This window comes from Sarcophilus harrisii, chromosome 2, assembly GCF_902635505.1.
Source record: "Sarcophilus harrisii chromosome 2, mSarHar1.11, whole genome shotgun sequence".
NCBI classification, from domain to species: Eukaryota; Metazoa; Chordata; class Mammalia; order Dasyuromorphia; family Dasyuridae; genus Sarcophilus; species Sarcophilus harrisii.
Window position 1 is genome coordinate 492,142,382 of NC_045427.1, and position 16,701 is coordinate 492,159,082.

Below are 16,701 nucleotides of genomic sequence, written 5' to 3' on the forward strand. Positions count from 1 at the left end.
GAAGGTGAGCAGGTTGGACGCATGCATATATTTAATAATGAAACAATTCAACAGTAAATTAATAACAAAAATAAAAAAGTAAAAGAAAATCCATGAGGCACCAGTGTGGAAAAGGGTGACTGAGTGACCTAAGCAGAAAGGTACAGAGGCTGGATTGGGAAGACATGGTGGGAATGAGAGTACAGCAGATTTTTGGAAAGGTAGCATTATATGCTTTTGAAATGTAGGACTGACTACAAAAGTGCATGCTGATTTGCTTGCCTACTGACAGTCAGCATTCCTATATATGTCTGCATGGAATGGAAGTATAAAGACCCTAGAAATGGTAAGAGGGAAGACAAATGAGCATGGATCCTAAGAAAGGGAAAAGTGGAAATATGGATCCCAGTATGAGCAGATGGAAGAGACTGGGGTATAGTTCCTAAAAGGTGCTTCCAAAGCCTCAGAAAAGGCATACAGTAAGGCTGTTCTATGTCTTTTAAGTCAGTCAGATTTATAGAGTACGTACTATGTGCAACACTAAGCACTGTGAGGGAACTGGAAAGGAAAGAGGACACAAAAGCAACAGAAGACATGGTCCCTGCCCTCAAAGGGTTTACACTCTATGTGGGGAAGACAGGTACTCCACATGAACAATTGATATATTTACAAAGAAACAAAAAGTGCAAATTAATATAATACTGAGTTTATGAAGGCTGAAGGGGCACTGAATAATAAACCGATTAGAATTTGGTGGGGTTGAACTTGGGACATATGCTAGAAGTTATTAAACTTGATATGTTGAGGAACATGGGTTAGCACGTGAAAAGGCAAGTAGGAAGGAACCAAAGTCATGTATAACAAGCTGAGGAGAGTAAGCAACTTTGCTTGATTGGAGGATCTGTAGTGAAACGAGGTCAAATAGTAAAGATTCTGTTGTTTGAGGGTCTTGATTACATATGGTCTCTAAAAGAACAAGAGTAAAAATTGTTTTCTCTAGGTCCTACAAACAGAAAGAGACCCATTAGTCCTGGACAGCCTTAAGAAATTCATTTTTTTAAAACTGGACCCTAAGAGATAAAAATTAGCAATGGAGAGGAGTTGCTTACAGACATAGAAAATTGTTCATTATCTCTGAAATGCTCTAGCAATAAGAACCATGTGTTCCCTACAAGGTCCTTGAAAAAGTAGCAAATGGACTCCCAAAAGGAAGGAAATAAAAAGGCTGTTGAAATTCCTTATTTGGCAATTCTATTCTCATATGGTATATCAGATCCTTACTCTCTGACATGCTCACTCAGAAGATCTCTGATATTTGTTAACATTTCATAATGGGCAACAGAATTGTGCTTTTAAAAAAAAAAATCAGTGTTTGCTTATCTTTGAACTCTAGTGAGTCTCAGCCTTGCCCCTAACAGTTTAGAAATTAAAATATGAGGATGGTAATTGGGAGGAGAAAGGAAGAGAGAAGAGCCCTAATCTAGAGGAAATGTTCATGTCCCTAAAGAGGAACTCGTCAGTTAAGGGCACAAATTCTTCCCTAGTTGGGTGGAAGGGCAGGATATCACACCTGGGGATGAGGCTTCCACTGGCTAAAGCAACCAGGACCTCTTCCCTCAAGTTTGCTGCATGAAGGGGCTGTTCCAAGAAGGACCAGATACTATGGCCAGAAATTAGCAACAGCTAGAGCTGTCACCTGTGCCTTCATAATTCCTTTGATATGAGCTGGGTCCTGATGATGCTGAGGCTGGTTGCTGAGGTCCAATCTTGATGCCATTTGCCTGTAAGAAAAAATAAGAAATGTCCCCATACCTCGATTTTAAAATGTAACAGAGATAGGAAGAAAAAGAGAGAAAGAAATTAAAAAAAACAAAAAAAAAAACCTTATCATACTCTTCAAAAGGCAGGGATGGCCTTGGAAAGTGAACATTTCTTCTAGATGCATACTAAACAGTGGCAAAGTCTATCAGTTATTATATAATGGCTAACCATAGTAAAAATGTACATATAATTGTCTAGAATTAGTGGGGAGAGGGGGATTGTAGTGTGTGTATGTGTGATATGTGTGTCTATACATATATACATATACATACACACATATGCCTTTATTATATTTAAAGTTTTAAGCCACAACAACATACATACATGTGGTGGGAAGAAAAGAAGGTGAGAAAGGATATGGGAAATAAATTTCTTCCTTTTGTTTTTACCCCAGATTGTACAGTAGAGGATGGATCTTTCTAACTAATAGACTTCCCCATATCCTAGGACTGTAAAAAAAAAAAAAAATTGAAGCAGTAAATGAAAGTAAATTTGGCAACTGAGATTACTTCTTCAATCACTCATTCTGCACCATTAAAAAACACCCCAAAAGACCCATAAAGAAATAATGGATTTTTTGAGTCCTCGTGTGAAGAGTCAGATTTCAATTGCCTTAGCTTAAATAGAAAGACAACAGGTGGGAGAAACCTACATCTAGGAAAATCCCTATTTTATTCAGAATAAGATAAATCAGTGGTAGGCCATACATCACCCCTTCTCACCTCATTGTTGACATCAAATAAGCCCTGTTGGATCTTCCGATATATTTCTTTGGCTGTATTAATGAATGCCTAAAGAAAACAAATTCACATAAAGATAAGGAGAGCTAAATATAGAAAAATAAGAGAAAGGATGCAATAGCTATTTCTGGTTTTGTATCTAAAGACAGAAGATTTTAGAAGATAGTGAAGAAAATCATAGGAAGTTTCAAAAACCTCTGTATAGTCCTTTTTAAAGCTTCTTAGAGATTGTTTCCCAAGATTATCAATACCATCTTCAGTTTTGAGCCAAGATTTTCCCAGCTTGGTGACATATTAAAACTTTTGAAAATATTGATAAATTTTGCTTTTATATCATCTTCATTTTCAAATGTATCCCTCAACTTTTCTTCCCAGGGAGCCATTCCTTGTAACAGAGAATTTTTTTAAAAAGGGCAGGGGAAGCAGTTAAGCAAAACTGTCCAATATAACAACTAAGTCTGATGGAATATGAAATGTTATACCAGCATAGTTCCCATTTTTGCAAAGAAGGAAGGGAGATACATATTACATACAAACTGAATGAACATGCCCCTTATCTTATAAACCACGAAAATGTTAGATGACTGTGGGCCTCTAATCTGTTGTCCAGATAACCAAAAGGGCAGTATAAACCATATTTTATCAATTTTATCTGAGGCAGAAAAAAAAAAGCCACACACAGTAACTAGTTTTTTTAAAAAATGGAACAATTCCATAAAAAGAGAGCACTTGCTCCCCTGATCCATTTCCTTTCCTTACCATTAGGACTCTGTGCTATTGGCAAAGGGAGTTCTGAGGGAAAGATAAGGATAAGCACTATCTAGTTCCTACATAATTTTCTCCACTCCCTTTGGAGTAATACCTCTTCAACATTGGAGGCGGTTTTGGCTGAAGTCTCCATGAAGATAAGCCCATGTTCCCGAGCAAAGGCTTCTCCTTCTTCCCTTTTCACATCCCGTCGCGACTCTAGGTCACTGAAAGAAATTGATGGAAAGGAAAGCAAAAGAAGAGCCATATTAGAGAGAGAATTCTTCCAGAAACAATTTGGCAGTACAATCTCAATTGTAAAAATCCAGTGTAGTATTCTGCATGCAGAAAATTCTCTATTTGCAGCAGCATAAATAGCTTTTTCCCTGCATAAAATTATTTCTGTATAAAACCTGGAAAATATCCCTTAAGCATAGCCAAGCTGTTTCTTGATTCCACTGTTGAATAAACACAGGCCTAGTAAAACATTAGGACCATACCTTACTTACTTTGACTCCATGTCCTCTTGCGTATTACAGCAAAATGAGATGCAGTCAAGTAGACAAACATTTATTAAGCACATATGCCAAGCAATATACTAACTCCTGGGGATACAAACAAAGGCAGACAGTCCCTACTCTCAAGGAATTCACAATCTAATAAAAGTGGAAGAAGCAAAATGAGTAAGAGGAAATCCAATTCTTAGAAAACAAAATGGGCACCTTCATACCCCATTATTTCCTCTTCTTCCCTTCTTTTATGGAATATATTTGCACAGAACCTTTGATCTTATCCCACCTCATCTTTTCTTTCTCTATCAAATTCTCCCCACCATCTATCATCTTCAATCTTTTCACTCTAATAGTTTCTTCATTTTTTCCTATAAACATGATCAAATCTCCCTAAAGTTTTTTTTAAAAGGAACTTACATTGACTATACAATCCTTTCAAAAACTTTTAATCCCTCTCTTTTCTCTTCTTCAAAGCCAAATATTGGTCAATCTTTGCTGCTTCTACTTCCTTAGCACCTACTCATTCTTTAACCTCTTATTTTTAGCTTCTATGCTCACCCCTCTACTGAAACTGTCCTATAAAGTCACAAATTATCATGCTCCTTGTTCACTTCTAACTTTCCTTGACCAATTTATAGCATTTGATTTTTGATCATTCCTCCAAGGTACTTTTGCCCTCAGATTCTATGATGGTGAAATATCCTGCCTTTCATTTCATCTTAGAATAGTTCCTTCTTTTTCTCTTCTTACCTAATTGTGGGCACGAGGCAACTTTGTCTTTAGTTTTCAATTATCTTCCTCAACAATCTTATCTTCTTTTATTGCTTTAGTTATTGCCTGTAAGCATATGAGTTCCAAATCTATATATCCAGCTCTGATTTTTCTTCTAACCTGCATTTCTTTCTTTAAAAAATTGATATCTTTTGCTTAATCCCAAAGCAATGAAAAAGAAAGGGGAAAAAAAAAAAAAGCAGGTCAGCAAAACTAGCTAACATATCAACTGGGCCTGACAATTTATACATGTTCTGTACTCAAAGTGCACCCCTCTGCAAAGAAAAGAGGGAGATGCATTTTCTTATCTTTTCATTCAGAACACTCTTGGTCATTATATCACACAGTATTCAGGTATTTGTTGTTGTTGTTGTTGCTATCTTTCTCTTCACTTACATTATTTATTGTTTTCCTATTTCTGCTTATTTCACTTTGCATCTATTCAGTTAAGTTTTCCCATGCTTCTCTGTATGGTTCCTATTCATCATTTCTTATGATATGGTAATATTCCATTAATTCATATAATTTAATTTGCATTACTTTCAATACTATAACTTTCAATTACTGTAAGCGTTTTGTACATTCTTCTGTCTTTGATTTCTATAGTTGGGGCTATATGCCCAACAGAGGAAATCTTTGAGTCATAAAGTATGGATGGATATTTTAGCCTCTTCTTAAGTATAATTCCAAATTTCTGAACAGAATATTTCATAGGTTTGCATTCCTTTCTTTTTATAAAAAAAAAATTAAAAGCTTTTTATTTTCAAAACATATGCATAGTTTTCAACTTTCACTCTTGTAAAACCTTGTGTTCCAAATTTTTTCCCTCTTTCCCCCATCCTCTCCCCTATACATCAAGTTATCCAATATATGTTAAACATGTACAGTTCTTCTAAACATATTTCCATAATTATCATGCTACACAAAAAAAAAAGCAGATCAAAAAGAAAAAAATGAGAAAGAAAACAAAACGCAAGCAAACAACAACAAAAAGAGTTAAAATACTATGTTGTGATCCATAACTCAGTCCTGATCGTCCTCTTTCTGGGTGCAGAGAGCATTTCATCATAAGACATTGGAATTGGCCTGAATCATCTCATTGTTAAAAAGAGCCACACCCATAAGAACTGATTATCATATAATCTTGCTGTTGCTGTGTATAATGACCTCCTGGTTTTACTCATTTAGCATCAGTTCATGTAAGTCTCTCCAGGCCTCTCTGAAATCATCCTGCTGATCGTTTCTTATAGAACAATACTATTCCAAAACATTCATATACCATAACTTATTTAGTCATTCTCCAATTGATGGGTATCCACTCAGTTTCCAGTTTCTTGCCACTACAAACATATTTTAGACTTGCATTTCTAACTGCCTATTCAAAACTGAACTCATATTAAACCCCCAAACTCATCCTTCTCTCTAACTTCACTGTTTGTTCATAACATCATCTCAGCTACCAAGACTCAAAACTCAAAATCAATTTATTACTTTTCACTTTTCTTCCAAACATAAAATCTGTAGTCAAGTTTTTAATTTAAGAAGATAAATAAACTTTCGTAAATATATTCACTGACACTTGATGGGAAATGATTTAATGACTGGAATGGAACAGCAAAGAGGTAAGGAAGTAGAAATTTGTATAAAAACTATTCTCCTACATAATAGTGAATAATTACAAAGTAGGAAAAAGATTAGCAATTGAGATACAAAGAAATTCATAATACAAAAATCCAAGAAAGTGTTAGAAATAAAACCCATGCCTTAGATGCCTATATTTAAATTCATTAAGTATGGGTAACAAATGAGAAGAACTAGAAATGCTATTGCATATAGGCAATTTAACCTTATAGGCATCTGAGACAGTGTGATGAAATACATGATTGAAATATGACTCTGGAAGGATATACCTTATTCAAAAGAAACAGACTAGGTAAGAGAATGAGCAGAGAAATAGTATGTCATATTAAGAATGTATATTCATTTGTATGAAGAAATCTAAAAAACTAAGAGAAAAAACATCTGGGTAAAAATCAGTGGTAGCAGAAACAGAAATGATTTTGTCATCAGGATATTCTACAAACCACTTATATAGAAAAAAAAATAGATGAGAGTTCAGGAAACAGGTCATAAGCTTAGCACAGAAGCATGATATAGTCATGAATGGAGTATTTTGTTATTCATACTTTTTCTAGTGTTTTATCTGCCAAAAGAAAAGCAAGTAATGATTTCTTGACTTGCATTAATAATAACCCATCATTCAAAACATGAAGAAAACAGAAAACAAGAAATTAAATTCAGGATCCAATTCTGACTTAAAAGGAAAAACTGATTGTTAGAATAAAAATGATAGAAATATCCAGAGATGTAGACTGCAACATCTTAAAATGTGTGATAATGTGACTGAGAGAAAAATCAAGATTAGTCTGAAATGCACCTTGATTTTGAATGGAACAGATTTCTATTCAAGGAGGTAGGTAAAATTGTTATGGGCCAGAACTTGAAACAAGGTGCTAAATCAGAGGAATTGATAGAGACAACAGTTATCTAATCTAGCATGGTTCATTATGATTGATTTAATCCTAAGGAGATATTATGAGCCAGAACTAGAAACAAGGTACTAAGTGGAATTTAGGAGACAATGGTTAAATGGTTAAATCGAGTTTAGCATTGATTTAATCCTACAACAAATAATGATTTCCTAGTGATATAATGATTGGTATATACTCAATGGGGGCATATAAGCAAGAAAGTCTCAGTGTACTAGAAGCTCTTGGAGCCTCAGCCAGGATTCAGTTGGGGAGATGTAGAAGCCAGAGAAGGCAGGCGGGAGTTCAAGCTCTCGGAACCAAGACTAGACTGAAAGGCTCTCCAGAAAGCTGCCTAGCCCTAGAAAGGAGATAATAAAGAACCTGGACTATAAGAAAGCTATCCAGGCTGCAGGAAAGGAGACAAGACTTGGAAAGAGACAATAAAGGATTTGGACTTTAATCCTTAACTGCACTTGTGGTGATTACTGAACTGAAACGAAAGCTGCTTCCAGAGACCCCAAGAAAACCCCAACAAGAGAACATTACATTTTTGAGAGAATATTACATTTGATCCTATGGATTCAAATTCTATAGGGACAATTCAACCCAGGGAAATTAAGAATAAAATTCTAAAGACACAAGAAAAACAATTCTCATAAGCAAGGAAAAAAAAAAAGGAAATGACGTAGATGCACAAAAAACTTATTATAACCAACTTAAAATTTTAAAAATTCATGTACATGTTTAACTTATATCAGATTGCTTATTGTTTTGGGGAGGTGGGAAATAAAGGAAGGAGAAAAAATTGGAACAAAAAGTCCTACAAATATGAATACCGAAGGCTATTTTTGTAATTTGGAAAAAGAAAATACTATCAACAAAAAAAGCTACTTTCCAAAAAAAAAAAAAAAAAAAAAAAAAAAAAAAAAAAAAAAATTAAAGACACTTTTAATATGAAAAAAAAAATTACATGTATAGTGGATGAAAGCAAGGATAAGCAATACAAAATGACTAAAAAGTATTGGCATAACAAGTTTGACCTATATTAAGTTATTTGCTGTCTAGGGAAGGGGGGAAGAAAGGGAGAAAATTTTGGAACAAAAGGTTTTGCAAGGGTAAAAGTTGAAAACTATCTTTATGTATATTTTGAATAACAAAAAGTTAGTATTATTTTAAAAAATAAAATAAAAATAAAAAATATGGCATAATCTTGTAAGAATAGTGTCAGGAATGATAAAACTTAGAATAAAGTGAGGCTGATGAGGAAGGCAAAAGAAATAAAAAGGCTTTTTTGGTGGTTGTGTTTTTAAATTACATTGGAGAAAACAAGAGGATGAAAGGTGAAAGGATGTCTCCTTGGGGTGGAAGGCACAATGACAACTGACAGTTGGCCAAGCTGCTCTACTCACTTTGCTTGTCTTCTTCACCAAGGAGAATGATTTTTTTTTTTTAATTTTTATTTTTTTAACAAGGACAGAACAAAAATGCCTAAATACAAGAGATCACAAAAAAGCACCTTTCCTTTAAGGATTCATATCTTTGGTCCAGATAAAATACATTGTAGGGTACTAAAAGAACAAGTCATTGTCAGGACTCTTTCAAAAAGCATGGAGAAGAGAAAAAAGACAAGAATGGAAAAAAGCAAATGTTCATATTTTTCAAAGGAGAAATACAATAGAATTCCCACTGAACTCATTAGCATTGTAGAAGCAGTATGGTGCAGTAAGAAAGAATACTAAATCAGAGGTCTTGATCCAAATTTCATTTTATTAGATTTCATTAGCTGTATTACACTTAGGTTAAAAAAATTTTTTTTAACCTCACAATTTCATAAATATAATATTGAAAAGTAGTTTTTAGGTAGCAGATAGACATAAGAGGTTTTAGGGGACTTATAGATCAGGGGTCTACAATGCAATAAGAGTGACCAAAAAACCCTAATGTGATCTTGGCCTATATTCAGAAAGGCATATTGACTAGGATTAAAAGCTGATAATCAAGCTGTATTCCTCCCTAATCAGATCACTGTTGGGATATTATATATAGTTCTAATAATACATCACAGAAAGGACATTGATAGTTGGAGTTTCCATCGGAAGAATACTTTGATGGAGAAAAGGTGCAATTGCATGCCACATCAGAAATGGTTAAAGGTTCTTGGAAGGTTTAACATAAAAAAAAGATGACCTAGGAGAAATGAGACCATTATATTCAAGTACATACAAATCATATACAAGGATTAGTCTTGTCTTGCTTGTCTCAGAGGGCAGAACTATAAGTAACAGGTAGAAACTACAGAGACAGATTTAGGGTTGATAAAAAAAACTTGCTAACAATTAGAGCTATCTAAAAGGTGAATGGATTGCCTCAGGAGGTAGTGGATTATCCTCAACTAGAGATTGCTAAACAAAGGTTGGATTACTACTTCTTGGTTACATTGTAGAGGACAGTTTTTTTTCAGTTATGGACCATATTAGGTCTCTGCTGCTTCTCCCAACTCTTGAGATTTTGTAATGTGTTAAAGATAATAAAGCCAATAACAGATCCCTAGAACAATGGTTTCCAAATCTTTTAGACTGCATTGACCTTTATCAATAAAAATTTTGGGAGCACTCACTCCCAATGTATATTTACTTTATTACAAATTATATAAATATATTACTAAGCTATAATATAAATATATATATATATATATATATATATATTACAAAACAAAAATGGAAATTAAGGATGATAAAGATAAGTAATTTTTGATCCTAGATTCACTAGGGAGCTACTGCAATTTGTTCCATAGAGAAGTGACATGATCTGACATGTGTTTTAGGAAAATCACTTTGGCAGTTCTGTGGAAAATGGATTGGAGAGGGGAGAGACTTGTAAGAGAGAGAACAATTAGGAGATTATTACAATAGTCCAAATGAGAAGTGAGAAATGTGGCTTTCTGAGTAGAGATAAAGGACCTGATAAGAGTTAAATTGTAGAGATAGGATAGGCAAGTTTTGATCACTGACTGGTTGTATGGAATGCATGAGAACAAGGATGACATTGAGGTTGTGAAATTGGTTGATATAAAATCTGTAGTTTCCTAAAAAGCAATAGGGAAGTTTAGAAAAGAAATGGATATGGCAATAGAAACAATAAAATGAGATCTCTAGTCTGTAAAAATCCAACCATGCTGGCTTATCCTGTCCCACCCAAAACAAAAAGGGAGGCCAGGCTCTTATTCACTGGTCACTACCACTGAGTTAGATCCTAATCTCAAATGGGTTACTTCACCAGCCAGAGGTCAGGGTTGGGAGTACAAGCAGGTATTCTGGGTAGGGAAAGAAGACTATGCTCAGTGTACTTGTGTAACTGCTGTCATGGATACCCTAGTGGTAATTAGATTATAACTTTTCTGAGAAGCCAACTTCCAGCTCAGAAGGGCATTAGAACTATAGACAGGCTGGGAACTTACAGAGTGGAAGGAGAAGATGGAATAGGTAAATGTTAGAAGTTAAGAGTAGGTGTGGTTGTATTGGAGACAAGCCTCAGGATTGGCTACCTTAGAGGAAGGTATCTGAGTCACCCGCTGGTTGATCACACATCCATTAGGACTGCCTGGCCACATTTTAGATACCATTGCCCTCCAACATCCTACTACCATGGTTTATAGTGCTCCATTAATTTGTTATAGGATAGAACACAAGGTTTTCTGTTTGGCATTCAGTTTTATTCTAATCTAGACCCTTAGATCAATTTCCTCACCTGTCACACTATATACTTTAGCCAAACTATTCCTACTTTTATATAACATTACAAATTAGAAAGGTCTTGTTTCTCAATCTGGCCCCCTGGGGAACTGTTTTCCTCAACTTTAGTGTTCCCTCTACATGAGGCCTTCCTTGTTTCTTCCACTTAATTTTCCTTCCACTAAAATTATTTTTCTGTTTATTTTTGCATACATTTTGTATGCAAAGATTTTCTTCAACATAGGTGCTGAATAAATGACTGAAATTTAAATTCCTTAAAATAAAGAGATGATTCTTTTTTGTTTTGTTTTGGTAGGCTTGGCACCCAGTAAAGGATCTGGCATGTTTTAGGTGCTTAATTAATGCTTGTTGACTTGAATCAAGAGGTAAAGATGAAGTTCTTTTCAATAAAATTTCAATAAAAATTCAAGAGTAGTTTCTACTCTTGTGTCTTCTCTCTTATTTTCCATGATTTTCTACATCAAATTGTTGCCAGCAAGTGAGCTGCTATCCCATTCATTAGTTCTTTTAGAATTATTGTACATAATTCATCTGGGCCTACTGAAACTTACAGAGCCAGTTGGTAATTATTTGGTATTTTATTCCTATGTCATCACTACTGTTGGATTTCAAATCCACATGATTCTATCTTTCCCTTAAAAGACTACCTGTTTAGAATATAGAAATGGACAATGAATGGTAGAAGCCAATAATAAAACTGATGGGGAAGCAGGTTACAAGTGTTTATTCAAAACTTGCTGAACTGAATTAAAGATGTCCAGTGTCCAAACATCTGCTGGTGATATTTTTCTTAAGAGTAGAACATATGATCATATGACTATTAAAAAAAAAGCTGGCCCAAAAGATTAGAAGTTCTCAGGAAGAAAATTTTGACTTACGTAAGGTAGTTATAACGTTATATAATAGCATAAAATACATAATGCAAATGAGGAGGAAAAGGAAAAGCTATTTAAAATATAAAAATTACCCAACAATTGAAGATGAGTTCTTGAAGAGGAAACTAATCTATAATCTCAGATTTTAAAATATATTATAGAAGGAAGATGGATAACAGAGGACAAATTCAAAAGAATAGTAAAACCCTAAGTGGATAAAGGCTAAATAAATCTCAGAAAGTACTTAGGATTGTGATAAATCTGAAAAAAAAAATAAAAGGGACTTTTAAAAAGCTATGTTGATGGCATGATAGGGAAAAGACTCCAGCTTGAGCTGAAAATATAACAGATAAAAATAATATAGGGTAGATAAAAGGTAGAAATATTAAATATCTTGCTGCTTTTATTTTTTCTATCAAGAAGAATCATCTTCACCCTGTAAGATGGAACAGCAATAGCTAATAGGAGACTGAAACCCAAAATATGTAAAGTAGTAGTAAGAGAGTACATATAACTGTATTTAATGAATTGTCTTTTGCCTTTCTTTGTATCCCCAGGGCTTAGCATAGTTCCTGTGCACGGATGATGTTTAATAAATGCTCATTGACTTCTTGAAGTCACCAGGAATATACAAGCCTGAAGGGGCCTAGGTGATTACTGGATCCATCGTATTTTATGATCTTGAAAACTGGGGCTCAGAAGAAATGTCTTGTCCAAGTGTTGGAATCTTTATAAAGTGTTAAGCCATTGGAGTTGATTTGATCTTAGAAAGAGATATTTTGGGCCAGAACTTGAAACAAGATACTGGGGCTCAAAAAGAAGAAATGTCTTGTCCAAGTGTTGGAATCTTTACAAAGTGTTAAGCCATTGGAGTTGATTTGATCTTAGAAAGAGATATTTTGGGCCAGAACTTGAAACAAGATACTAGGTGGAACTGATAGAAACAATGCTTGTGTTCACACCTCTAGAGAGCTCATAAGTATCTAAGTACCCAATGGAGTTCACACATTTGGGAGGATGTAGGGCTTAGTCCAAATTCACACCTCCCTTAGGGCCAGAGAGCACTTTGGGAGATAACCCAGAATCCCTCTCCCTCCAGAAGGCAGAGTTAACCTTTGGGAGATCACATATATAGGGAGCTTTTGAAGCTTGAGCTTAGTTCTTCTTGTGGGACTGACTAGAATTAGTTACTTGAGGAGTTACTAGAAACTGTGGGAGCTCAAGAGAGATTTACTTGGAGTCGCAGAGAGCTCTTGGAACCCACAAGCCCTATCTTTGAGGCAAGAGATTCATTGCATCTTCTACCTAGGTGCTGGCTGGAGGCTGAAGAAAAGCAGAGGCAGAAGCCAAGGACAAAGCTGCAAGATCTCTTGGAACCAAGCAGAGAGAAAGGCCTCAACTAACTGGGCTAATTTGGAAGGAGAAATAAACGTTTACACTTTTATCAGCTGAGGGTCCTGTCATCCAAGGTTAGAAAGTAGAAAGTAGAAGAGGGAAGGGGAAGGGAATAAGCATTTATCAAGACCTACTATATTTCAGACACTAAGTGCTTTACAAATAATATCTCATTTATTCTTCACAACAACTCTGATTGCTGCTATTATGCCTGTTTTAGTCGAGGAAACTAAGGCAGATAGAAGTGAAGTAACTTGCTCAGGATCACATAGCTAGTCAGTGCCTGAGGCAGGATTCAAATTCAATTCTTTTCTGATTCCAGTCCCAGTATTCTGCTACTGAGTTGGGTTACTTGTCCCAGGAATGAAAGGGAGAATGATTCTGTGTTTAACTCCAAAAAGGAAAGGAGTGGTCCAGGAGGAGTAAGGTAGGAATGTAATTACTAAATTCTGGAATTTTGATCCAGCCTGTATTTTAAGCTTTTCCCTCCCCAATTCCCCTTCATTCAAAATTCTTATAAATAGTACCTGAAATATATATACATTAGAAACATATAAAACCAAAAAGCCATTCCTCAGTAAATTAAAGGATATGAATAAATAATCCTCAAAAGAAGGATTGAAGCATATGAAGCACTAATAATGAGAAATGCAAATCAACATAAGTCTGTGATTTTGCTTCATACTTAGCAAATTGGCAAAGATAACATAAGATGGAAATAATGTTGGAGTGTTTTTGGAAAGAGAAACACAACTAAATTGTTGGTGAAGCTGTGTATTGATCCAACTATTCTGGAAAGCTATCTGAAATAACACAAGGAGAAAGACTAAAAAATCCATATTCTTTTACTGAGAAATTCCATTTAAGCACATTCCTTAAGGAAATCAAATAGAACATCCTGTCATACACCAAAATATGGCAGCACTTTTTTGTAGTAGCAAAGAACAGGAAACAAAGTTGATACTCATTTATTGGAAAAGGGCCAAACTGTGGCAAATGAATGTAATGATATGTTATATTCTGATCTATATGAAATGATAAATACAGAAAAGCATGTCAAAGTTTATGTGAACTGATAGAAAGTGAAATGAGAACCAATACACACAATGACTACAATAATAAAAATGGAAAGAACAACAAAATAAATGGCATTGACCAAGTTTTACCCAAAAAATAGATCTGAGAAAATGATTCCCTGCTACCCCAGTCCTTCTGTTCTGTAGAGCTCTGAGACTGTAGATGTGGAACAATCTTTTTGGAAATGTAACTTTAGCTAAACATGATTCTTTCTCTTCCACTCCCCATCCCCTGCTTTTTTTCCCTTTCTATTATAAGGGGAGGTCCTAGGGGGCTAAGGAGAAAGAATAGAATAAACTAGGAAATGTAGATGATATAAAAACAAAATATGTAATAAAATTTAATTATTAAAAAAGAATATTTAATAGGGATAAATGAAGTTCCACATATGGATTCATAAAAATCAATTTATAACTATCCTGAAAAGATGTTGCTAGAAAACTATTCACATTAATAAAAGTTAAGGTGGATCTTAGAAAGATCTAAGTAGTCTGAAAACTCAATTTGATTCAACAGTATGAAGTGGCAGGCAAAATAGCCAATGTCATCTTAAACTGTATAATCAGCAGTATTACTTTGTATATATTTGTATTTATTTAGGATTGATTTAAAGTCAGAAGAAACTTTGAAGGGCACCTAGTCTAAGGCCTTTGTTTTACAGATAAGGAAACTGAAATTTAGAAAGATTAAATGACAAGGCCAAGGTTACAAGGACAGTAAGTAGCAGTTAAGATCTGAATGTGGGCCCTTGATGCCAATTGCAATGTCCTTTCCCCAGCACAACACTGCCTCTGCAATGCTGGCAAGTCCCCTGAGACTTTCTTCCCTATTCCTGTAAAATGATAACCAATGCTTAACTCATTAGAGTCCAGAACAGGAGTGGGAATAAATTGGATTTTATCAAATCTCTCATAGGGTTTTGTCTGGATTTCTCCTATGTACTGATAATATCAGACTTTGTAGTTTACCTATATGTGTACATATTATCTGTCCCCCTCCAACTAAACTGTGAACTTCCTAGTTGTTGTGTCTAATTATTCATGACCCCTCATGGAGTTTTCTTGGCAAAGATACTGGAATGGTTTTCGATTTTCTCTTTCAGTGGTTTAAGGCACCCATGTCATATAACTAGTAAGTGTCTGAGGTCACATTTGCATTCAGGTCACCTTGACTCCAGGCTTACTAGCACTGTATCCATTGAGACACCTAACTTCCTTAGGATAACTTAAAAGTTTTGTTTTGCCTTTGTACTCCCAATTTCTTATCATAGAAGATCATAGATTTAGAGCTGGAAGGAACTTTATAGGCCATCCAATTTAATCTCATTTTATTGATAAGGAAACTAAGGTTCAAAGATGCTAAGTGACTTGCCTAGGGACACACAGCTAGTACATATCAGAGGCAAGATTTGAACCTATATCTTCCTATCTGCAAGCCTAGCACTCTAGGCTGCAGACGAGCATAGCATAGAAGAGGTACTATATTTGTTTTACTGTAACTATACAAACCCTAAAAGGAAATATATAACAAGCCTATGGAATATCCTGGAATTAAATTTGTAGAGAGCAAGAGAGTCTATTTCCTTAATATTCAACAAAGGAAAAATGTACCTCTTATTTCCAATCAACATGATAACCATATTGGAGCTAGAGTGCTGCCGAGCATCTTCTAGCCATGAAGTCAGGTGGTTGAAGGTCTCACGTCTGTAGGATGGAAATAAATAGAGAGGGGAAGAGATCTAGCTCAAGAGAATAGAACAGATTAAAATGGCCCAAAATAAGGGAAACGTGGCTTCCATGTAGAAAAGAGAGAAATGCATGGCTTTTTCAATAGATTTAGTAATCATAAAAGCCAAAGACTTGTAGAACATTGAAAAAAAATTCTTCCCCACATCCATACCTCCCAGACATCACTCACCTTGTAATGTCATATACCAGTAGGGCTCCAGCTGCTCCCCTGTAGTAGGAACGGGTAATGGAACGAAATGATTCTTGCCCAGCCTGTCCAATGAATAAGGCAATAAGAAACCCCAAACAAAATCAAGTTATTTGCAAAGAAGAGGCAGAATTATACTCTATCTCTGCCCCCCCCCCCCCCCCCCCCAACTCTTGAACAGAAAAAGTTCATTTGTAGGCCGAGAAGATTGGAAGAAGCCAATCTATGAAAAAAAAAAGGGGCGGGGGAACCAAGTGAGGCTCAGATAAGCAATCAACTAGCAACTTGGGTATTTTCTTTGTCTTCTTTTTTTAATAGCTTTTTATTTACAAGATATATACATGAGTAATTTTTCAGCATTGATATTTGCAAAACTTTTTGTTCCAGTTTTTCCCCTCCTTCCTCCCACTCCCTCTCCCAGATGGCAGGTAAACCAATACATGTTTAATATGTTAAAGTATATGTTAAATACAATATACGTATACATGTCCATACAGTTGTTTTGCTGCACAAGAAGAATCGGGCTTTGAAATAATGTATAATTAACCTGTGAAGGAAATAAAAAA

The 16,701-nt window shown here is 35.1% G+C and overlaps 1 protein-coding gene across 1 annotated transcript in view; it reads right to left on the bottom strand.

The window, feature by feature from the left end:
- Positions 1–16,701, bottom strand: part of RAB2B (RAB2B, member RAS oncogene family) — a 24,284-nt gene continuing 7,583 nt past the window's right edge. The window contains exons 4-8 of the mRNA XM_031955012.1: positions 16,118–16,200; positions 15,811–15,903; positions 3,403–3,514; positions 2,523–2,591; positions 1–1,760 (exon numbers count right to left, since the gene is read on the bottom strand). Of these exons, the coding sequence (XP_031810872.1) occupies positions 1,653–1,760; positions 2,523–2,591; positions 3,403–3,514; positions 15,811–15,903; positions 16,118–16,200 (465 nt within the window). The 3' untranslated portion in view covers positions 1–1,652. The remainder of the gene's footprint in view (positions 1,761–2,522; positions 2,592–3,402; positions 3,515–15,810; positions 15,904–16,117; positions 16,201–16,701) is intronic.